The sequence below is a fragment of the Coturnix japonica genome, chromosome 2 (assembly GCF_054131305.1).
Source record: "Coturnix japonica strain WE chromosome 2, WE-NBRP24, whole genome shotgun sequence".
NCBI lineage: Eukaryota > Metazoa > Chordata > Aves > Galliformes > Phasianidae > Coturnix > Coturnix japonica.
The window spans coordinates 14,443,258-14,469,333 of record NC_140664.1 but is presented as its reverse complement, the minus strand read 5'-3'; the positions used below and the strand labels follow the sequence as shown (position 1 = coordinate 14,469,333).

Sequence of the window (26,076 nt, the reverse complement as noted above, 5' to 3'; positions counted from 1 at the left end):
AATTAACAAAGGAAAGGTTTTAGTCAAGTCTAAATTTTACATTATGCAAGTAATAGTCAGATAAAAAATACAGTTCTCAAGGAAACCCTGCAAACAGTGCTTCTCATTCCACTCCTCTTTTCACTAGTTATCATATAGAGTTTGAAATGGATAAAAATGAGTTTCTGCAAACTAAATCCTCTTTTACTCCAGAATCACTACCTCACAGTCAGAACAAGCATAGTATTTATACAGTGCCATGACTACTCTGGAACAGATATTATGCTTTTCTTCTTATGTCAACAGTTTCCATTTTTCCCAGATATACCTCTTTTTTTTTTTTTCCCTTTCTTTTTTTTTTTTTTTTTCTCTAGACTCATCTTTGTCTAAAATTGTTTCACTAAAGACCAGTTTTCAAAAATCACCGATAAGTATTAATATTTAAAATGAAACATTATAAGGACACTGTGTAAAACTAATGCATTTTATTTCTAAGCAGGCTGGCGGAACAAATAATTCATATTACAGTTAGCCAGAACATATAATTTAATATTGGTACTGTTAGGAAAGGGTCAAGAAATTTCTAAACGTTCCTTGGAGTTAGTTTTCTCGTTCTTTTTTAATATAAAAATATTGTCATCATTAAATTACAATTCAGTGCTATCTCTACTGAGGAAAAAAAAAAAAAAAAAAAAAAAGCTAAGTAGAATTATGTCAAACAGTTCCAGCAGCAATCTGTGTGACTGTAGAGTGCCGAGATTATTATCTCTCACATCAGTATGCTTCATTTACTGTAGCTAGCTATCCATTCTGCTGACACAATGTTTCCATGGGAAATAGCAACAGATTTTGAGGAAGTATCCCTGAAGTAAAGTCTATTTCTTATTCTATATGTGAATACATACATGTTCCAGGCATGTTTAATAGGACATAAAATTATGAAATATAATCAAAGCAGAAGAAGCAGAGGTCCGCTAGGAGGAACAGGAGCAGTCCAACTGTATCTCTATGTATGTTGTTACAGACTGTCTGCCTGGCATTCTGCCTTTTTTCTTCAATGATAAATGTTGACAGTCCTTGTATTTAATTATGAGGGATTTTTTTTTTTCTTCCTCTAGAACACTTATAGAATCACAGAATCATGGAGGTTGGAAGGGACTTCAGACAATCACCTAGTCCAACCTCCATCTATTGCAGGCAAAAGGAACTAGATGATCTTTAAGATCCCTTTCAACCCCAAATATTCTATTATTATGTTTGTTCTTCATTTCATTTTATGTATTTCCCAGAACAGTCATCCCTTGAATGACATCAGAAAACAGAGTCTAGGTTTAGATGTGACACATGAAAATCCTAAAACTCTTTTATTTATTTATTTGTTTGTTTATTTATTTATTTATTTATTTACAGAGCCAGTCAACCTAATTTATATTTTAAGATGCCATCCAAATAATAGAATTACAGAATCATAAAAATTAGAAGGACCAACAAGACCATCTAGTGCAGCTGTCAACCCATGTCTGTGGCTGTTCTAAACCGTGTTCCTCAGTTCAGTACCTACCCTTTTCTTGAAAACCTGCAATATCTACCTTTTCCTTGAGGAGTCATAGATGCCATCTATATGAACTTCAGTATGGCTTTTGCCTATGATGGAGAGCAATAGTTAATAGCTCAGTGCCTGGATGGAGATCAGTGGTGTCCCTCAAGAATCAGTAGTGGGACAGATGTTCTTTAATAAATCATCAGTGACATTAAAAGTGGGACTGAGTGCACCCTCAGCAAGACTGCTAATGACACTAAGGTGTGGTCTACAGGGTTGAGGGACAGGATGCTATTGAGAGAAAACTATGTAGGCTTAAGCAGTGGGCTCAGGTCCCACTGTAATGTCCAATAAATCCAAAAGCAAGATCTTGCATCTGGGTTGCAGCAACACCCACTAACAGTGCAAGCTGAGGAATGTAAGGATGGAGAACAGTCCTATCTAAAAGGACTTGGAGGTACTGGTAGATGGCAAGCCAGACATGAACCGGCAATGTGCCCTTGTATCCCATAAGAACAGATGTATTATGGGCTGCATGAAAAGAAATGTGATCAGCAGGTGATCCTGCCCTTCCACTCTGTGCTAGTGAGATGTCAGCTGGAATTTCACAACCAGATCCTCAGTACAGATGAGACAGGGACCTTTTGGAACCAAGAGAGAACCACAGAAACGATCCTCCCTATAAGGACAGGCTGATCAGCATGGAGAAGATAAGGTTCTGCAAAGACATATTAGTGTCCTTCCAGTATCTAAGAACAAAGGGAGAGGATTCTTCAGCAAGATGAGCAGAAATTGCTTCAGACTAAAACAGGAAAGCTTTGGACTAGATAAAAATTTTTTACAATATAAATGATGAAGCAGTGGAACTCATTGCTCAGAGTTGTGGTGTATACCCCATTCTTGGAGACATTCACCGTCAGACTTGTCATGGTTTTATGATTTGTCATCAGTATTCTACCTCACAACATCATGCAGTACACTGTAAGTTAAAGAGTTAATGCTACGGTTTTGTTCATTGCTGATATTACCAGTATCTTGGTCTCAGAAGAGAAGAATTAACTACAGCCCCCAGAAGCCTTCATTTTTCATTTCCTGTTTCCATTCTGAGAGAAATAAAATTGAATGGGAGTCATGAGACTTCTCTCTTTGTTCCCTGTCTGTATTGCCTACAGCTTTAAAGGAATGACTTCAGTTTTGGAAACTCATTCATTTTATTTGATTTATTAACTTCAATTCCAATTATACTGTATTATCTCACATTCTGCTGTTATATTTAATAAGGCTTTTCATTAGCTAGTTGCCTCTGTTTTTGTCATCTAGGCCCATCTCCCTACCTTTGCCCTTCTCCCACCCCAGTGTTTTCCCTGAGTGTAGGACTGTGGGCCCTTTCTCTCCCTTGCCATGGAAGTAGGCCAACCCAGGATGAACTGTGACAAGACTAGACTTTGAGAAATCTGATCTAGGTTCTCATTTATTACAAGGGAGTTTGACTAGATGACTAGAAGTTTCCTTCTAACTCAAATGATTCTATGGTCTCGGAGAGTTATTCATTTACTATTAGTGATTAATTGCATTAAATGAAAATGATTTAGTAGCATTCACAGAATTGTAGGGATTAGAAGGGACCTCTAGAGATCACTGAGTCCAACCCCCCTGCCAAAGAAGGCTCCCTACACCACGTCACACAGGTAGGTGTCCAGGCAGGTCTTAAATATCTCCAGAGAAGGAGACTCCACCACCTCCCTGGGCAGCCTGTTCCAGTGCTCCGTCACCCTCACTGTAAAGAAGTTCTTCCGCACATTCATGCGGAACTTCCTATGCTGAAACTTCAGCCCATTACCCTTAGTCCTGTCCCCACACACTACTGAAAAAAGACCAGCCTCGCCACTCTGGCCCCCACACCTCAGGTGTTTATAAACCTGGATCAAGTCCCCTCTCAGCCTTCTTTTTTCAAGGCTAAACAGACCCAGTTCCCTACGTCTCTCCTCATAGGGGAGATGCTCCAGGTCCTTCACCATCTTTGTGGCCCTCCACTGGACTCTTTCCAAGAGATCCCTGTCTTTTTTGTACTGGGGAGCCCTGAACTGGACACAGTATTCCAAATGAGGCCTCACCAGGGCAAAGGAGAGGGGGAGAATCACCTCTCTCGACTTGCTGGACACGCTTTTTTAATGCACCCCAGTATGCCATTGGCCTTTTTGGCTACAAGGGCACACTGCTGGCTCATGGCCAATCTGTCATCCACCAGGATGCCCAGGTCCTTCTCAGCAGAGCTCCTCTCCAGCAGGTCTTCCCCCAGCCTGTATTGGTGCATGCAATTATTTCTACCCAGGTGCAAGACTCTACACTTGCTTTTGTTAAACCTCATCCGATTTCTTACTGCCCAGCTCTCCAGCCTGTCCAGGTCTCGCTGAATAGCAGCACAGCCTTCAGGTGTGTCAGCCAATCCTCCCAACTTCATGTCATCAGCAAACTTGCTGAGGGTGGTCACTATCCCCTTACCAAGGTCGCTGATGAAGATGTTGAACAAGACCAGACCCAGTACAGACCCCTGGGGGACGCCGCTAGTTACAGGCCTCCAGCCAGATTCTGCACCACCACCACCAACCCTCTGCACTCTTCCAGTCAGCCAATTCTCAACCCACTTCACTGTCCACTCATCTATCCCATACTTCTTCAGCTTTGTTATACAGATGTCATGGGGGACAGTATCAAAAGCCTTAAATTAAGCCTTAAATTCCATTGATTGGTAAGCATACACTAGTTCTTTTACATTTAAAAGATATTTTGCAAAACATAACAGACAAAGCAAATATTTCTAATGACCTAGAAATATGTTAAATTGTCTAGTAGAGAGCACTTACAAAAATGAAGCTACTGTATGTATGGTGTACTTAAGAACAAGTGATTTTTTCCAATGCCACCAAGTTGAATGAAAGTATTATCTTTTGTAAATCATCATGAAAGTTCTCTTCCTTTTTTTTTTTTTTTTTTTTTTTTTTTCCTGCTGTTATTTTATATTTATATTAATATTTGGAACAGCCTTGGGGGATAAATCCATTGAAGATCTGAGAGTCAAAAGATTGCCAAATGCTGTGTAGTCTAAATTTTAGACACCCATTTCCCATGACAGAATCTAAAAATATGCATTCTATGTCTCAGCTCCACTTACACAATGGAAAACTAAGACAGTTCAGATTTGGATTTCGAACATGAAAATAAACAGAAATAGCTTGTGGGTAAAAATTAAGCTTAAAGTATGCTTTTCATTCCTATGTCAGCTTGGAGATTGAAATTACATAAATAGCTAGTTAAAGATGCAAGATGCAAACTAATCTATTCCTGAGAGCCATTGTCAAGACAAGGTTAAAATCCTTCTGTTCTAAGGTCTTTCTTAAAACACATTCCACAATTCTTAGGCTTGCACAGTCTCCCACATAATGATTGGGAACTGTATCAAGATGATAATTAATACAAACAGAAAATGTGATGGGGAATGAGTATTCTGACAATTTAATGGTGCAGATGATATCTTCTAAGGTTTGCACGCATACTACTGACATGTTCAGTTCAAGAGAATATGCAGAACACAAGTGATTAAGTCAGTGATACAAAAATGTGTTTCCATCCGCTCAAAACAGGATCCTTGTTAATTATAACCCCTGGCACTATACTTATAGAGATCAAAGTAGGATCACTGTTTTATTTTTCATTTTGCTGCAGTCCCAAAAGGAATATGTGCTGTGGGAGGAAAAAAGATATTCCAGGAGATGGAGACTGTAAAATACTTTGCAAATCATGGTTATTAACAGTTGAACCAGAAGGAAGGTCTCTGCCATAGACACTTGAAATTGAATTATCAGGAAAATGTGTCTTTGTCTGGATAGATACTTGTGTTTTATTGTCATTGTTAATGTAGACTATAAAACCTGAGTAAGACTGTTGTTTGGCCTGATGAAAGATGCCAGGCATCTTGTTTTCCCAGTGTAAATTACTAACAAAGATAACACAAACTGAGTTCTTAAAGCACTGATTTATCCTACACCTAAAAAAGGGAACCTACAGTGTGTGAATGACATAATAAATTATATATAAGCCACAGTGTGTCTACTGTGAGTCCCAGACTATATCCCTTGAATAAAATTATGCCTAAATAATTAATTCTTAATCTATTTATATTCTGCAGAAGATGGGTCTAATTAGACTATACATTTTCATTTTCCACATTACTTTATTGAAAAACAGGAAAAAATGTGAGACTGGATATTTTCTTTCTCTAATTAACTAAATATAACTTATTCTGACTTCACATTTATTCTTTTTTATGCAGTGAGGAGCATAATGGATATATGTTAAATAAATAGTTGGAAATATAAATAACTCCTAGCTGCTTTCCTGAGTTTTAAGTTGTTAATTACACAAAAATTAACATTCACGTTCTCCTTTTAGAAACAAAACACAAAGTTATCACAAACAACATAAAAAATACATTTTTATTAATAAAAATTGTAAGACTTTTTTTTTTTTTTTTTTTTTCCCTTATACACTTTCACATACAAATTCCAAGTTCCAATAATGTAGAGAACACTCAGAATCATCTTCCTACAGACCAGTTTTAAAAGGACTATTAATCAACAAGCTTTCCTATGACTAGTTTCACAAGAATTTCAAATAAAACTTACTATGCTGGTCATTCTGCTATTTTTATCATGTGCCACGGTACAGAAACTTTGAACTCAAGAAGTCTCAGAAAGGTGGGTACTACACAATGTTTTGAATTTGAACAAAGCTCAATACAGTGTGAACTGATACTATACAGTTTATGCAAATTTTTTTGATAATGAGCTGAAACTGGCCGTTTTAAAGAACAAGTAATGAGCTTGATGAAAGACATCAGCTTAAAAATGAAGGTATCTAAATCAAATCAGATGACTGTCACCTTGCTTCACCTATGATAAATGAAACAGTGCAGTTAGCTCACCTTCAGACACTGATATTGTAAACTGGGATTAAAAGAGGTAACGGACCTATAAACAATCATTTAACGTTATTCCTTCACATTATTTACCAAAACTGAAAAATAAGTCTTGTTCAAGTTATATTTTCTATCTTTTGTTTCCAAAAGTTAAACTTCTTATTTACTCATGGCATTTTTCTGCAAATAACGTAGGTTTAATACTGTTGAAAAATGAAACCTAAGAAAGTCCTCTAGATACACAGGCAGCCAAATAGATTAGATATTTTCCATTCACAATGATTCCATCTATGAAAATAACTACTTCAGATAGTATTTCATATTTAATCTGCATTAAATTGAAAGTAGCTGTACTATGTCCTATATAAATAGATATACCATCTCAATCATTACCAGATATGGCTGTAAGAAATTATTTTATTACTCTGCTATATGTATAAGAATTCATTTTGTCTTCTGTAGTCCCTGACAGAGGGTGAATTCCAGGCACTGAGAAAGAAAATCTTATTCAACCATGAGGTATCTGAAAAAAGTTTGTATGAATAGGGATTCTGGATGCCAAGACTAATACAGTTATTTGGGTTATCTGTCTTTTAACAAAGATGAAAATAATTTTTATTTTCAGTCAATAAATATTGATCTTTGTTTTACATGTACATGAATGAGAAATGAGACATTCACTATAAAAATGAAATAAAATAATTGAAATATAATAAAACTAAAAATTAGAACATTCATGAGCATAAATACAGAAAACATTTTCACACATCTCCATCATGTTTTATAAGAAATTGAAGTTGAAATCTGTAAAATGCAAGCAATGTGGCCTAAACAGCTTTTTGTCCCTATAAAGATCAGAACTACATAAAAAGATTTTTGCCACTTTAAAGATGTTATTATTATTATTGGCATGTATTTAAATTATTGTATTATTGGCTTGGATTCTGTTCATCAAAAGTTATACACAGTTCAAGTGTTAGAATATTTAGGGTGCAAACTTACCACCACTTCACCCATGCAATTCACATTATTTAACTGGACGATGTACAAAAGAATGAAGTGCAAGATGTTACTGTAAATCCTGTGGCCTCTTGGAGCACTGCCAAGCTGTCAGTTTTCTTTAGATATTTTCTTTCTTTTTGCATTCTGTGAAAGGACTGATAATTTGAGATATAAAAGCAAACTTTTGTTTCCATAATAACAGCTGCCAAATACTGTGGCACAGTTTTCCTGTCCAAATAAAATGTATAATTTGGTCATCCTAAAGTATGGTCAGTCATTCCAAGTTAGAGGATAAATTTTACCCTTGCCCTCACTTGCACTTTATAGGCAGTTATGCTAGAGCCTACAGGCAGAATATGATTGTTGTCCAAAGATATCAAAAAAGAAAATGAATGACAATGTAGAATCAGGGAAAACAAAATATGTATACAGTATTTCAGTTCATTTAGAGCTTATATCATCTTTTGTTTCAGTTTACCTACCACATATTTTTCACTAAAATATTAAACATCTTTTCCCTACCTTGGTTCAGATTCATTGTACTTACACTGTCCTATCAAAGTGGTTAACTAACATGAATTGAATTTCTCCCTAGCTACCTTTGTAAAGTGGTGATTTCAGTCATGCATATAAATAAACTACTTGTTTAATAAAAATAATAAGGTAATGACAAAAGGAGCTGGAACATGAGTCTTTTAAAGACTGCTATTAGCTCATTATATTTTTCCTTTGACAAGCCTACTTCTGTTACAGCCTTTCAGTTTCAGTGGATGATCCCATAGTTCCACTGCCACCTCCACAAGAAATTACAGAAAATAAAAATACAAGTTACTGTCTGTCCTGGAGTCAGAGGCTTGAGACTCTTCACACTTGAAAACTAAAAGGGCCTGCACAGTTCTTCCTTCATTGTTTAAAAAATGGCTTGTCAGGTTTGCTGCTGTTATGCAGTTGTAGGCAGTAGAAATGCTGACAATAAGCATTTCATTCAGAGCTTTCACAGCAGTTTACAGTAGAGCAGTGATCTAGAATCCTCTAGATTTTCTAGGTCATAAAAAGCTGACAGTTAGAGACCCTTGAGAGAGATTATTTTAAAAATACCACTTTTTCTGAAACAAAACTATAATATTCCATAGGTGTAGAAGCTTTATCATAAATGCAAATATTTTAATTATATAACTTTATCTCCAACCTCCTTACTATGAATTGTTATGATTTACTTACTGTTTCTGTTTTTTCTAGTTGACGTGATTACTAATTGGTCAATAATGTTAGATATTGCTGTCTGAAGGAACTAGTTCTAAGGTGGCCAAAAGTTTTGTTTTAAAAATAGTAAATGTAGTAATAAATAAATAAATAAGCAGGAGGTTTCATAGTATCATAGTATCACAGTCTCGTGTGGGTTGGAAGGGACCTTAGAGATCATTGAGTCCAACCCCCTGGGATTTGAGCCTCCTGTGTAGCAGAGCGGCACTTCTACCACTTGCGCCACAGGGGGGATTCGAACCCAGGGTCTCCGGTGTTGCAATGCGGCATTCCTACCACTTGCGCCACCGAGGCACACAGGATTTGTTAATTTTCCTTACTGATATGATCTATATGTTTCAAATATCAAAATGACTTCATTCTTGAGCTATAGTGTGATTCTGAGCCTACCAATTAACACTATTCTGTCATAGGCCTTTAAATGTTTAAGTTTTGAGTCCACTACAGTAATTTCAAGACACTCAAACACATATTTATGTAAAAAATAATGTTTTTAATATCAAATTTGTGGATGAGAAAATAATTTTTCACCATTTTAAAGTAAAGCTAGAAATATCTATGCAGAACAATCACAGAATAAAAGAACTGCATGCATTGGAAGGGGCCTCCAACCACCCTGCTAAAGCAGATTCTCTACAATAGGTCACTCAGGTGGATGTCCAGATGTGTCTTGAATATCTCCACAGAAGGAGACTCCACAGACTCTTGGGTGACTTCTTCCAGTGCTTTGTCACCCTTACCATAAGGAAGTTCTTCCACATGTTAGTACAGAAGATCCAGAGTTCAAGTTATAAGGCCATTGTTCCTTGTTTTATCTACACACCACCAGGAAGAGCATGACCTCATCCATTCTCCTCCTACCACCCTTTATAAACATTTATTAGATTCCCCTCAAGAAATAGAAGGCCCCATGGTGGGTGGGGATACATACTGGACCTGTTGCTCACCAATGTATGTAAACTGACTGGTGACATCTGGACTGGAGGTTGCCTGGACTATAATGACCATGCTATGCTTGAGTTCGTGCTCTGGAGTGAGATGAGACAGACAAAGAGTAAAATTAGGAAGCTAAACTTTAGGAAAAGAAATTCCAGCTCTTCGTGGAGTTTGTCAACAAAACACCCCAGGAAACTGTCCTCATAAACAAGAGTGCAGAACCAAGCTGGCAAAAAAAATTAAGGAAACTTTCATCAGAGTGCAAGAGCTCTCCATCTCCATCAGTAGCAAGTCAGGAAAGGAAGAGAAGAGACTTACATGGCTGAACTGGGACCTACTGATCCAACTGAAGAGCAAGAAGAAAATTCACAGGCAATGGAAACAGGGACAGGTACGATGGGAAGTGTATTATCACAGTCACAGAATAATAAAATTGCTCAGATTGAAAAGACTTTAAAGATCAAGTCCAACCACAACCTAACTCTAACAACCCTCTACTAAATCTTGCCCCTGAGCACCAAATCCAAATGGTTTTTAAACACATCCAGGGTAGGGGACTCAATCACCTCCCCGGGGAGCGTACTCCAGTGTTTAACAACTTTTTCTGTAAAGAATCATAGAATCATAGAATCATAGAATGACCTGAGTTGAAAAGGACCACAATGATAATCTAGTTTCAACCTCCCTGCTATGTGCAGGGTCGCCAACCGCTAGACCAGGCTGCCCACAGCCACATCCAGCCTAGCCTTGAATGTCTCCAGGGCTGGGTCATCTAAAACCTCTCTGAGCAACTTTTTCCTGTGTGCCATCATCCTCTGTGTAAAAAAATTACTACTAATACCTAAACATCCCCTTTTTTAGTTTAAAACCATTCCCCACTGTCATATCACTATCTATCCTTGCAGACAGTTATTCTCCGTCCTGTTTACATGCTTCTTTCAAATATTGGAAGGCTACAATGAGGTCTCCCCAGAGCCTTCTCTTCTCCAAGATAAACAATCCTAATTCCCTCAACCTTTCTTCGTAGGAGAAGTGCTCCAGCCCTCTGATCATCTCTGGTCATCATGGTCCTCCTCTGGACATCTTCCAAGGGCTCTGTGTCTTTTTTCTACTGGGGTAGAAATACACAATACACCTCCTAACAAATTTTATTTGATTACAAACAGGAAAAGAATTCTAGTGATGAATAAGTGAATAGTTATCCCTTAACTTTTTTTTTTTTTTTTTTTTTTAAAGGGTGTTATAATCACAAAAAATTGGTAAAGTTAGAATGGTATTGATCTGGATAATGTCAGTAATTAACAATACCAAGTGCTTAATTCACAAAACCAAAACTATAACTTATTTCTAGGCAAGATACATATTCCATATCCTTTGTAGGTCTTAATGGGAGATGTACAATGCTAAACAGTATGAAAATCCTTTTAAATTCTGTCTATTTCTATGTTCAAATATGAACTATATTTTTAACTCATGAAAAACTAGGAAAATGTGAAAATCGGGTAAAATGACAGTTTTAAAATAACAGTAAAATGAGAGTTGTCTATTATCTTTTGGAGAGTATATAAGACTGTAATCTAAACATACTGAATTTTTGTTACACAGCTATGTATGTTAATATTTTTAATATAGAAGTTTTACAGAAGAACTAAAGTCAAAATTCTATCAAAGTTCAAGTGCAGGCAGGTTGAAGAATTCAGCCATATAGTTCTCAAGATATGTCTCACTTATAAGTAGTTCACATTTTATGAACATTACAGATATTTCTGTTTCAACTTTGCCAAATTACAGTTATCTCTACTTGTCTAGATATGGGATTAAAATGAGAATCTTTAAGTAGATAGTTTTAAGTTCTAATTTTATCAGGATCTCCTACCTACCTACCTACCTCTAATGGCAGTTCAGTAGCTAAAGAATATATGTTCACCAAAAAAGAAAAAAAAAGAAAATAAATAAATAAATAAATAAAAATAAAAAGAAACACCTTTTCCATTGGGAAATATCTTTCAAGACTTGCAGTGTATATAGAAGATTTTTTTTTTCTTTTCATGAAAAATGATATTCAGTATGCATGACAAGAATAAAAAAAGGATGACATGTAATTAAAATATCAAATTACTCATTGTCTCGCTTAAGCTTAAATATGAGGCATGTATTACAATGATAAATTACCCTACCATAGACTGACAATTATGGCTTGTTTAACAGCACTCTTCTAAAAATAAATAAATAAATAAACCAAACCAAAACAAAAAACAAAAAGACAAAAAGTTGGTGTTTAACTTTGCAATAATTACCTTTTGCAAATGCTAAAACAAATGAATTTATCTCCAACCATTCTCCCCAGAAGAAATTTTTGTATCATTCTCTATGTGGCTTGACAGTCAGACAACTTCTTATTTATATATTCTTTGTTATGTAGCAAGGTAAATGCACTACCAGGCAGGCAACAAAGGTCAGCACACTACGTCTATACTTGAGTGTATATACACGAGCTTTTATACTACAAGTTAGATATTATTTTGCAAATACAAAAACATCAAATTAAAAAAAAAAAAAAAAGAGAGTGAAATTCTACTTCAATGTTTTTTTTCACATATTCTTTCTAAAATATGGGGGAAATTCTTGGCAGCAGGAGCATTGTTTAACTGTGCCCTTCACACTGTCATTGGTTAGATACACAATTCTACGTCTTTTCACTGTCTACAAATCATATCTATCATCTTGGAAAGTTTATTTCTTGCCCGATACCCAGGCTTGTAATTTCAAAGAGCAAAAACTGTTCATTTTTACGTGCTATTCAAATATGCAGGTGTAAGAGGCCATGCTTTTTACACTATTTCCTCAAAAGTTTGCTGAAATGGACAAGTTCAGGCAAGTCCTGGCCAAGGTTCCAGAAATCCCTTTGTCTGAGACACACAGAAGGACAAGCCCTGGGCAGGGGATGAGAAATCCTTTGTCTGAGGGTAACAGATATACCCTCAGTTTTTAAGTTTCCTTTATGAAGAAGAAATGACTGGCTGTGTGGAAAAGGTAAGTGAAAGCATTTGATCTAATATGAGTTGAATCTAATAAGTCATTCAGTATAATTTTCCATGACATTCTCACTTAGGAGATGAAGGGGTGAAGGCAGGATTAAAGTACGGATAATTATGAGAATTACTAAGCATAACTGAAACAAGAAGCTGAAAAATCTAGCAGAGAACACTGGGGCCCATGCCATCCAACATCTTCATGAGCAGCCTGGATGTCTCAGGAGGCACCATACGTAACTTTGTAGAAAACATCTAATCTGAGGAGGTAGTGATATGAGAAACAGCAATCTAAAACACTGGATTTTTCCACTGAGGCAGTGGAAAACTCATAAAGTTCAGTAAGAAAAAAAGCTATGTCTAGCAGGGAGTGAAGTAACTGAGATCCCATTAGATAAACATCTAAGGGCAAGCAGATGCTGAAGCAGCAGAAAAGAAGACTACAGAAACACGAAAGGCAGAAGTCAGTGGCCTTAGATAGCTGCTTGAGAGGTTCTGCCTGGATGTCAAGAAAGCTTTTTCCTTTGGAGAGTAGTGCAACATCAGTACACTCCTCTGAGACACTAAGGAAGTCTCCGTTGTTTGCAAGATTCAACTAAGGAAAGTCAGAAATAACATGATTTATAACTAGCAGTGTTTTTGCTTCATGCAGGTTGGATAAGACTTCACGAGCTTTGGGTCAGATTTTCTATAATTCTAAGAAAAAACTGCACAAGACAACAAAATAATCTCAAATTGAGATGTGCCTATAAAAAACGGGCTAATGCAGTCTTCAAATGCTTATAATTACTACACTTTGCAGAACAGAAAGCATGTTTATTATTAATGACTCTAACAAAATGATAAAAACACAGAAGAATAGCCTGAAAGAATATCATAAAATAATTTGTGATCTGGAACAAAACACTTTATGTTAAGACTGAAAAAATCTGTAATAAAAAGAAAAAATACTCTGACATATGTAATGTTATTGCAGTATTTAGGAACCTAGCTTAAGAACAAACAGATGCTAACATTAATCGTCCTGCAATTTAGCAGAATAAGAGCCAGGGACTAGAAGATTAAAATGAAAGTTTAAAAGTTTACTTTTAAGTGAAGCTGAGCAATTGGTGAAATGAAAGGGAATAGCTTCCCCTGCCTTCAATAGCTGATTTTGTCTCCAGAATTATTAGCCAGATCCAAATTTGTGATGTCAGTACCAAGAAAATGTTAAATTCAATAAAAACTTATCAAATTTAAGTTAAAAGACCCATTGATATTTAAACCCTCAGGATCCCACCATACATGGTGGAAGCAAGATATGGGGACATTTAAAATAAATAAGCACCAAGAGAATTTTGAATTCACTTTGTAAAGAGTTATTTCCTTTTGTGCTACAGTATGAAAAGTACTTCTGACATTTAGGGTTAACATGATAATATTGAGACAATGATACATTGTGTCATGGCCAGTTCTTACTTTATGAGTGTGAGCTGACAAAATATATTTTTGAAATGTTTATTTAATTTTTAAGTAATATTTATTAGAAAGTCATCAAATGTCTAAACGTCTGTGTTTAACACATAGAAGAGTACTAATTTATATTATTACCAGATAAAATATTTGGGATATTTGGAAACTTTTGGCTGAATAGATTTCTTGGTGTCATTTATTTATTTATTGGGATGGAGAGGGGGAAACCGAAAGGAAGTAACTTTATGACTTTTTATTAACTTGTTTTTCACTGTCCTCAATGTATTCAAATATTCAAAATTTATATTTCCTTCATATCTTTCATTCCATTTCACTTTTGAAAACAGGAATTTGTATGCAAATATATCTATTTAGATTATTTAGTTCATTTATTTGTGATCTTCTCTATAGGAAACATGAAGAAGACTCTCTGACTTCCATTTTGCTTGCTGAAATAATCTGTTCTCAGATAGCGCACACACCGAATTGTCTATGGCAAAATCTGACCAATAAATAAATAAATAAATAAATAAATAAATGAAGAAGAAAGAAAGAAAAATGTAAATAATAATAATAATTAAAAAAAGGAAACGAAAAGAAAAAAGGTCTATAGTATCTGCCTGTTTCTAAGCCTGATTACAGGAAGCTCTACAGCTTACAATCTGCTGGTTTTACATATCTACCTTGATAATGGCTCTTTGAGAGGATCTTTTTGAAAGAACAATACAGCATAAAACAATAATTACTTACAATAATTCAATTTTTATATGAAGTTATTAATGATATCACATTAGATACATAACATAGATTTCACATATAAATCTAAATCTGAGATTTTTCTTTTCTATCTATATCTATATATATCTACATCTATATCTATATCCACATTTCTTTATTCTGATTTGCAGAATAAACTAAAAATGCATTGTGTTATTTATTCGCATTTTCTAAATCTACAACATCAAAATCATTTTAGCCTCCTCATCCTGGCATATTAAGTCCTACTAGGGTTTCTGATCTACATGCTTCAGTAACACTTCACATCAGCTAACAATTTTTCTTCATATTGATGAAAGAAATGCATGATTGGTCCCTAGAAGTCATTAAATGAAAATTTTATTTTTTTAATAAACACCATCTGTCCTCTAATTTCTGGCTTCTCTCTCCCATCACCAGCAAAGACAAGATAAATCTTGACATCTTTAACATTACTCTTGAGCTAAAAAGCTTTTCTGCAAAATTCCCGAATTCCTATACTGCCACTCCAGTAGAAACATCAGAACCAGTTCATTATTTACAGTGTCTAATAATAGTTTTATAATTCAGCAAAATTGTAAAAAATATTGTAACAGTGCAAAAAAAGGAGCAAATGTTATTTAACAATACTATTATAAATATGAATCATATCCAGGATATTGTTTTCAATGTAAAATTAATCTATAAATGAAGTTGTTCTTTTTTTTTTTCTTTCTCATAATCAATAGACAAGCACTAAAATGCCTATCACATTTAAATCACATAAAAATAAAATAAATTTAATGTGAATGAAGTCAACAAGCTTACTATGCCAGATACTCATAAGGTTGCTGTAAAAAACAAAGACCAGTAAAACCAGAAGAAAACACAGCTGAAAGCAATACTATTGTCTTCACTGAACCCCTTTGCTGTGTGGTACAATATGCTGTGTTACTTTCTTTCTTCGGAGCTGTATTTTCCCTTGCTAAACACAAAGAGTAAAGCTGTTTTTATTTCTCAGGACAGGGCAAACCTACATCATGACTTAACTTAAACGATCAATTGGATAATTAAATGTAGCATTTCTCCTCCTGGAGAAATTCCAAGATAGAAATGCAAGCAGTCTCTCTTGGAAAATAATATATATATATATAATTTTCATATATATGTATGTATATAATTTTTATATAAAATATATATAATTTTATATAATATATATATATAATTTAAAAAAGAAGCAATAGACCTGTAAATCCCTCAGTCCTTATTGCATGTAGCAAAGCTGCATGACTAGTCAGTGATGATATTATATATATATATATATATACACACAGCTGGAAATTATGGTAGCTCAAGTACTGTTCTTAAAAGTTCTTTATTTTTTAATGAACCTCACCATTTTTTATCATATATATGATAAATGATATATATGATAAATATGATATATTTTTATATTTTTTTTAAGTGGAGTATTTTTATTTTTAGTAAACTTTTCCTAATTTTTCTCATTCTCTTTCCTCCCCCCCCCCCCCCCTTCCCATGTTATTTTGTTATATAGGTATATTCCTCTGATATTTGTTGCTGTTGTTTTTTTTTCCTGAAATTTTTGAGAAAATGAACATAATGTGGTAAATGTGCAATGGTTCCAAAGGTAATCCAAAAATTTCACTTGAGATGGAAGAAAGGAAGACAGGAGGGAACAGAGGAGAAAGAGTGAGGAATGAGACTGAGGCTTATAGCATTGAGGATAGAGGTTAGAATGTGCTTTTCAGCGGTCTACTGTATACTCCTTTTGACTGGATACATACAATGTCCCACTACACAGCTTCTATGGTTTATATAATTTATACATTTACATTAACATTTCTATTCCTTTAAGAATAAGTTCTCTTATGCCAAGAATGTCCACAGTAGATTCATAAATTCTGTAGGTTCTATCAGCCAGTTTTCAGCTCAGCTGTAATTTTGTCAGGGATGATGGTGGATCAGAGAAAAAGATATTGGCAGGAACTTTTCACTCCATTTCTTTGTTTTTAAGATTGTGAAAAATCTGTTTTGCTTACGTACTGCATTTTCAGACATTTCAAAGGAAAACATATATATGCTTTAGTTGCTCATCCTTCAATCTCATGCCATCTCTGACTACGATTTCACTTTATTGCACTGATGGTTGCTAATCATTTCTATCTTAGGTTTCAAATTACATATCCATAATGAAGCACTTAAGTATGTGGCCTTATATTTAGGAGTACTAACTGTGCAGGTGTTTCATCAGGAAACTAACAAGGAGCTACTGGGCAATCAAAATTGTTGAAAATTGAATGCTAGGTAAAACCAGACGTGAAAATGATGATTGCAGGGTTACATACACTCAAAAAGAGTACAAGGACAGAAATGGAGATTGCTTTGATGTGATTATCATTTAAATACATCTATTCTCTCAAGTCAAGGAAAAAGGCATGAAATGAATGTAATATAATATATTTATACTTCTTTGCTAAGTGTGTGTAAAGATAGGTAGCCTCACAGGAAGTCAGAAAAACAGGAACAGAAAGAAAAAAATATATCTACCTTAGTGCAGCTCTCAAAGAAGTAGGTCTAGCCATAAGAGACATGACTTCAATGAACTGGAACTTTCATTTTTAGCTTTATTGATTTTGGTAGTGCTGATTTTACATAATAAAACATCAATTAAAAAAAAAATAAAAATAAAAGTAGTCAAACATCAGATTTAAATGAAAACATGTTTATATTTTTTTCTAAAATACTGATTGCTGTGATTAAATGCAATATTTACTCACACTTGTCAGTTATTTGGGATTTAGATTCTGTTAACCAGCATGATATTTTTAGCCTAAAAAGGAGCTATGAAAGGAACTAGCTGTCTGTGCAGTCATTGCTGATCTTGCATTTTAGATTTAATCGTTTTCTGTCATAAATGAAATGCACAATACCCTTTCTGCTAGTACTGACCTTTCAACAAAAAAACAAAAAAACAAAAAAACACTAAAAAAACATATGGGAGTAGCAGATGACGCTACATAAAGTTAATTTTGTCTATTTATGACAACAAATCATTGATAAAAATTACAGTGTTTTTTCTAATTTGTATAATATAGCTGTATGCTATATTTTGCAAAGTAAACATTTCATAATAATTACGTAATACCTTTATAGATAACCTTTTTTTTTTTTTTTTTTTTTTTTAATCACATTGTTGGAAAACAAAGTTACAGCAATCAAAAATGAATGAACTTAACCAAAATGATAAACTTAACCAAAGTAGAAAGATGTCTTTACATCAATTAATCTTTTAAAAAGATAGAAAAACAGCAATTTTTTGTTTATGTCATAGAAGTATGTTACATTTTATAGCGTCAGTGCTAGGTAATTATAATAACTAGATGGACCATATATTCCACCTCATCAAACATTACTAAAATGAGCTAGATCATAAACAAGATATTTTCTTGAACATGGATACAGTGCTATGAACTTCCACATTTCAGTAACACATACAAGTCTATGAGGCCTGATTGCATGCACCCCAGAGTAATGAAGGAACTGGCTTGGTAATTGTCAAGCCACTCTTCATCATATTAGAAAAGTAATGGCTGTCAGGTGAATTCTCCAGTGACTGGAAAAATGGACATATCACTCCTGTTTTTAAGAAAGGTACAAACAAAACTGCAGACTGGTGAGCTTCACCTCTGTGCTGGGGAAGATCATGGAACAGATCCTCCTGGAGGCTATGCTAAGATGCATCCATGACAAGGAGGTGATCTCCAACAGACAGCATGGCTTCACCAAGAACTCACTGTTCTTGAGAAAGACAGTGAACATCTATGATGGACTTACTGCTACAGTCAACAACAGACAACCTACTGAAGTCATATCTGGACTTCTGTAAGGACTTTGATGTGCTCCCACAAAATATACTTATCTCTAAATAGGAAAGGTATGAAGTGTTAAGAGAGATTAGGAATTAGTTGAGTGGCCATAGGCAAAGGCTTGCAGTCAATAGCTCCATATTCAGATAGAGGCCAGTGGCAACTGTTGTCCCTCAAGAGTCTGTCTTGAGGATAGTTCCCTCTAGCATATTTATCAGTTACATAGAAAGTGAGATTGGGTGTGCCCTCAGCATTTTTGAAGATGACACTAAGCTGAGATACTGTTGATGTAACAGAAGGAAGGGGTGACATACAAAAGGGCCTGGACAAGCTTGAAAAGCGAGTTCATGTGAACTCAATGAGATTCCACTTGGACAAGTGCAAGATGTTACACTTGGGTCAGAGCAATCCCAGATATGTGAACAGACTGAAACAAGAACTCAGTGTCAGCAGCCCTGCAGAGAAGGACTTCAAGATGAAGATCTTGCCATAAGCCAGCTCTGTGCATTTGTAGCCCAGAAGAATGTGTATCCTGGGCTGAATTTGAAGAAGAGCGGTCAGCAGGGGAAAAAGGGGAGTCTGTCCTCCTTTGCTCTGCCCTTTTGAGGCTCCACTTGAAGTACTACATCCAAGTCGGGTGTCCCCAGAACAAGAATTGTGTGTAATCATTAGAGTGTGTCCAATGGAGGATCCCAAGATTGATCAGAGGGCTGGAGCACCTCACCTATGAAGAAAGGTTGTGGGAGCTGAAATTGTTGATCCTGAAGAAGGGAAGGCTCTGGGAAGACCTCATTGCAGCCTTTCATTATTTGAAAGGAGCTTTTAAACAAGACGGAGACCAACTCTTTACATGAGATTAGTTAATTTGTTTAGAACATCTTACCTTCATAGTAAACTTTAAACCCATGAGCACTAACTGCAAAGTCACTTGTCAAGCGTAGTGAGAATACAGATTTTGTACTTGTCACAGGTGGAGGAAGATGAAATCCTGTTAACCTAAAAAACAAAATAAGACAAACCACAGTTAAATGAAAAATAAAACTCTGTTACAGGATGCTTTTCATTTCATCATTGAAAACAACTTGAAATGACATATTCTAATTACTTGAGAAAATATGAATTTTGGGGGATTTTCATGTAAAATAAACCACTCAAGTACATTGGCTTGAGAAAAATGTGTTTAGAAGAGGTGATGGTAAGATACAGACTTAAAAGTTGGACATTAAAAAAAGATCCAGGTTATTAGTGGAGCAACAGCAACAACAACAAAAACAAAAAGATTTTGTTTAGGGATATGTTCAAACTTTTATTGAATTATGCATATTACAGAGACTTGTTTGAAGCTCCGGGTATGATGAAAAACAATTGGACCATGATTCATAAGGAAGATCTTTTGAACTGAATTACAGACTTGCTAGGGCATTGACGGTTTCCTGGGAGTGTTCTGGCTTTGCTCTCTTTGTTTTACTTGTTTCTGTTTAAATTAAATTTGCTATATGTGAGATACAAATAAAAAGGCAATATTTGTGTAATAGCACTGCTGATATGCACTAATAGCCAAATCTACAAATTCATTTAGTTAAATATACTTACGGCAACATTTATTTTCTTTAAATAACACATAGATATTCTAGACAAATGCACTCATCATGGCGTAGCAGCTTAGACTGATTTTTTAAATTAAATTCTAACATTAAATTTTCAAGTATTTGTAGCAGAACACTATCATTCATTATTTTTTATTACTGTCATGACAGTTATGAAAGACAAACAGTAAGGTAGTATAACTCACAGCATAAGATCAGAAAGTAGAAAGAATATAATAAATGTAGAAATTATGTTTCAAGTGAGGTGTATACAAACCTATATATGTATAATGTCATTAATGCAAGTATCCAGAATTCTACAGCTGGTTTTGCTGTATTTTCATTAAAACAAGACTTGTTTAAACAACTTACGTTAATAAAGAGATCGAGTATTATTTACAGAATATTTAGGATATAATAAGCACATTATTTACAGTTTAATTGCAGAAATATCATTTTTTTCAAACAATAAAAATTGAATAATGTTTTACTTTTTCCAAATAGGCTTAAGCATAATTATTTGACAACTCAATATCTGCTAATTTATGATTAGTTTATTCATAACCTAATAAGTACATTAATTAATTGGTAAATATGATCATATAAAGTCCATTGATCAAGATAAAACCATGAAAATAATTTGAATAAACATTTAATTTACATCACTCAGGTGAACTGATATCTACTTACTAGTCAGTAAATTGAGGTGAGTTTGGGCCATAAGCATTTATCCACAGAAAAGAAGTACAAACTCATGTAAAAGCATTTAATTTTATGAGTGGTGCATATGCACAATTTTGATGGGCAAGAGATTTTTAAGATGAAGTTATATTACCAGCATGGCATGCATTATTGTTCTTTTGCAAAACAAATTATTATTAGAGCCACTGTATATAATGTTGCTTTCAGTTATATGACCTTTATCACCAACATTATGCTACATTTACTTGGAAAGGTACAGAATATTTCTTTAATTTCGTTGCTGTACTGAAATTTACATAATATATGCAGTTCTTTACATGTGGTTTAGTGGATGCAAAATTAATGAGAATTTTAATAAATAATAATTAAAAACATCCTTCTACAAAATCCCAATAAACTACCTCAAACTTTCAAAAGGGAATGGAATATATTCTGCTCAGACAATTGAAGTCATTTATTAGTTTGACAATCTGAGCATTACTTGTTGTGTACTTCAGTGCATGACTTCGGGGTTTAAGTTTCATTTGGATGTAAAGTACTACAAAATGTCATAAATGTTAGCTAGAATAATTTTCTTTCCCATTTAAAATGAAACATAAGTCTATTATAAGTCCATAAAAAGAAAAATGTATCAGGGAGAAAGTAAAATATCTGTAAGATAAAGTATTTGTAAATGTTGCCACATATTTATTTAGACCAGACATTACTAGAAGGTTATCTAAAAGAATGCACCCCAATAAAAGTAACCTTTAGATGGAACACATGGAAAACACACAGTAATCTTCTCAAGCTGATGTCATCTATATATTAACAACACTTAAAATTCTAATTTCCCTCTAGAAGCTGAAGTGATTCTGACTGGTGATGGTTCTCCTCTCTTACAAAAGTGTCTTACCCTCTTTCTTTCCTTACACTGATGTAAGTAAAATTCTACTTGTTTACTTTTCATGAAAAGTCTATGAAACTTGCTAAGTTAAAATGAGAATATAAACATCGTTGTTATACGGAGACTTAATTATATTTTTCTTTTTAGATGCTGACTTATTCAATTGACTTCCACAGAACTCATATTTTTCTTCCCCATAACGAAATGGCAAAATAATGAGCACAGAAGCCTTCTTTGACTTTGTTCTAAATACATCAAAATTAAAGTAAACATATATATCCCAAGTTCCACATTTGAAGTCTTAGCTAAATTTAATGGGAATTCAGGGTACATACATATGAGGGCTGCTCCCACTGGATGTGGGTGTCATTCATATGGCAGTAGAGGCTGAACCTCCCCTCATCAATATTCCATTTCATTTTCTTGTCATGTGACAGATAACAGCAGTGGGGCAGTCTGACAAAAAGGAGTCTGCCATTAAAGTGTGTATGAAACAAAGGTGCCTGGGTGAATTCCTGCATGAAGAAAAAAATGTGCCCAATGAAATTAATTGACGCTTCTTGAACATTTATAGAAACCAATTAGTGGATGTGAAGATGTGGGTGGTGTATTATAGCAATGGTGAGAGCAGATCATCTCTGCTGGTACAGATTTTTGCCAGTGTCATGCAAGCTCTTGTTCATCATGGAAAAATGTGTAGCTAATTGTATTCACTGTGTTGTAAAATAGTGTTTTGTAGCTGAGATTGTGCTGTGTGAAATGATGTTATTCTGCTCTTTGTATTTGCTTCAGTTTCCATGGAAATAAACAAGAGGTAGATGTAGATAGATCTTTGTATATGTGTATGTCTGTGTAGACAGATGTTTACATATGTGTATGTGTGCCTACAAATATATATATATATACATAATGCATACATGTGCACAAATAATTGTAAACATTATTGCTGATTTGAACAAGATATATAAAGAAAGAATTTCTGCCTTTGCAGGTATTATCTTCCTCTTCTTCTCACCCTTCCCATTTTTTTTTTTTTTTCTATATCTACTGGGTATTATGCATTTGACAAACAGAACTAACACCTTGATGAAGAGTTTCACTGTTTTGATTTTCTTCTAGTAATGTGTTATCTATCTATGAAGTACAGGTGCTGGATAGGTATTCTTCCTTATTAATTAATTAATTTATTTTAACATTATCGGTAAATCAGCACCTGCTATATGGTATTTAACATTATGAAACCCTATCCCTTTTTATCCCAGGCAATGAATCCCTGCTTCTACTGCCTGTACTTCTTCTTTTCCCTCATTTTGATTAACAGCTGCATTGCAGAAATTTTGGTTCAGATCTTTTGGGAAGGTTTGTCTTTTGGAAGGACACAAAGATGATCAGAACGTTGGAACACCTCTTACAAAGAATGGAAGAGCAGGGCTTGTTTACCTTGGAGAAAAGAAGGCTCTGAAGAGACCTCACTGTGGCCTTGCAGTACTTTAAGGGAGTTAGTTTATAAGTTGAAGGAAGACTCAATTTTTCAATGGGCAGATAGTGAAAAGGCAAGGAGAAATAGCTTTAAACAAAAAGAGGGGAGATTTCAAGGTATTAATCTAGTAGCAGTCTGATCTAGTGGTTGGCAACCCTGCCCATCAAGTCCCTTCCAACCTAATTGATTCTGTGACTCTGTGATCCCTTTATTTGAACAGCATTATGCAAGACAAAATGAAACCGGATGTTCCCTGAATAAGAATACATGCTGCATTATTTATCGCAATAAACATAAGTAGTAAATTTATGAACAATGCAATTTACATTGCTATTAAAAATGTATTATATATCTATCAAATTACAGCTTTCCAGAAGTGGACATCTGTGTCATGACTCTGAATGATGCACTAATAAAATTATATTCCAGGAGCTCTTGATTTTTCAGATAATTTTTCACTCTTTTGATCCCTTTGTTAGAAGATGCTTACACACACACACACACACACACACAACAAAGAAAAAAACATATTTTTTTTTCTGCTTTAAAAGGAATTGTCTTTTTCTGATCTCTCTAGAGATCCTCTAGTTACAAAAATTTCAGAAGTTCCTCAAGATCATGTAGACTGAGATTTCTACTACCTCATTTTCACTTTACATTCACTTATCCATAATTGTATGTTTCATAATTTATTTTTGTAGAGACAATAACTTATGAAGGCTAACTTTTAGTACATGAAATACATTTTAAACACAACATAAATAGATTAGAATATTGAATAAGAAGAAAGCATACCTTGTAATCTAAATAAGAAATAATTCACAATGTAAATGCATTTAAGATTAATTGTATCCTCATACAATTTTTATTATTTACCTTGTCCTGAAGTTTGCAGGATGAGGATGTCCATCATATAATGATAAATAATCATATTCTTCTTCAAGAGCAAAAGACTGAAAGACAATCTGTATTCTGTTTCTTTCTTCTGCTATTATAACCCATGTACAATTTGCACCATTTGGATATCCATACGGGAAGCCAGGGCTTTCTATAGTGCCATTCAGTCCTTTTAAAGTTCCACCACAGGTATAAATAAATCCTAAAACAAACAAACAAACAAACAGAAGTTTGTTAGAAATTAGAAAATAATTAAATAAACAAATCACCTTCTTTAAAAGATGTTATTTCAATTCATGGTTTCTATACATTTATCAATATTATTCTCACCAAACACCGAGTCAAAAGATATGAAGACCATATTTTAATAGAATCCACAGCAACTAAACGCAAAACTACCATAACAAATGTGTTTTCTACACTATGGAAATGTCTTTGCAAATAAATAGATGTAGATAATATCTATGGCTTCATATGAGAAAAAATATTTGCATTGGTTTCTTCTTTTTTTCTTTGTATAAATGATGAGAAGCTGCAGCATAGTTAATGAATTCCTTTGTTTTTGTGCAGTTCTGCTACAGGTTATATCCATAAACCTTCTGCTGCTCATACCCAGTTTATCATGGAGGGTGCTGAAAGGCTATTAAAGGTTTTTCTAAACATTAATTTGATTTTATGGAAACTGTGTACTTAAAGGCTGAAATAGCCACCTGTTACATCTCTGGATTATTTCATGTAAAGAAGCTGTATTGTGCATTTGTAACAAGAAAACAAACAAACAAGCAAACAACAAAAAAAGCACTTGTGCATATTTAAATAAAATATTAAGGTGAACAGTGGACAGATCTGATCCCCAGGTGGATCAAGAATGAAGGACAGAGCTGCCAGTGGGTTCTCTTTTATATGAATATCCCCAAATGTTTAAAATAGTTCCCACATCCAAGAGAGATATATTTTTGGACTGCTAGCAATTATCGTTTTACACAGAGAACTTTTTCTAAGAAAGTAAAAAAAAAATGAAACAAGTATAATTAGAAAAACATTCCTCACAGGTCACTCAGTGTGTACTCGCAGGTTTTTCTATCCTCTTGTTCTGAGTCCTAAATCTCCGTTACAGCAATTATTAATTGTTCTATGTCCTTAGCAAATATATATATATATTTGTTTCTGCTAACTTTACAGTCTAACTGTATATCTACAGCCCCTTTCCAGACAATTGATCCCTGAAAAATAAGATCAGTTTTCCTGCTTTGCCTTTTATGCCCCAGAAGCATCTCTTCCTCAACTATGCTCACAGCAAGCAACATACTCTAGCAGGGAGATTTCATCAATAGAGAGAAGCAGCTGCTCAGCATTCTATTTCATAGAAACATGACTTATACTTTGTAATAAACTACAAACAAATGAGATGTCATTTCTCTAATTATACACACATGTATGTATTTGAGCTCATTAAATCATCATCTTTATGGCACGTTCACAAGTATGTCATTGTGTTGAGCATTTAAATGTACAGAGATCTTTTCTCTGAAGTAAGAAACAAAAGTCTTTTAGGATTTTATACATCAAATTGTTACACTGTAAAGTAAGTTTTCCTGACAGCAGAAGAGAGACACAATTTTTTAAAATTTTTTTAATCTCTACGTTCTTCTTATTTATCTTCAGTGATGAGAAAATATTCCTTCTATGAATTGTAATTACTAGTTTATTATTGGTATATT

At 34.4% G+C, this 26,076-nt stretch overlaps 1 protein-coding gene across 3 annotated transcripts in view; it reads right to left on the bottom strand.

The window, feature by feature from the left end:
* CSMD3 (CUB and Sushi multiple domains 3) overlaps nucleotides 1-26,076 on the bottom strand; it is a 468,617-nt gene that overhangs the window by 373,381 nt on the left and 69,160 nt on the right. For all 3 annotated transcript variants that reach the window (XM_015856172.3, XM_015856173.3, XM_085537054.1), the window contains exons 2-3: nucleotides 24,335-24,557; nucleotides 19,688-19,800 (exon numbers count right to left, since the gene is read on the bottom strand). In XM_015856172.3, coding sequence (XP_015711658.2) covers nucleotides 19,688-19,800; nucleotides 24,335-24,557 — 336 coding nt within the window. The remainder of the gene's footprint in view (nucleotides 1-19,687; nucleotides 19,801-24,334; nucleotides 24,558-26,076) is intronic.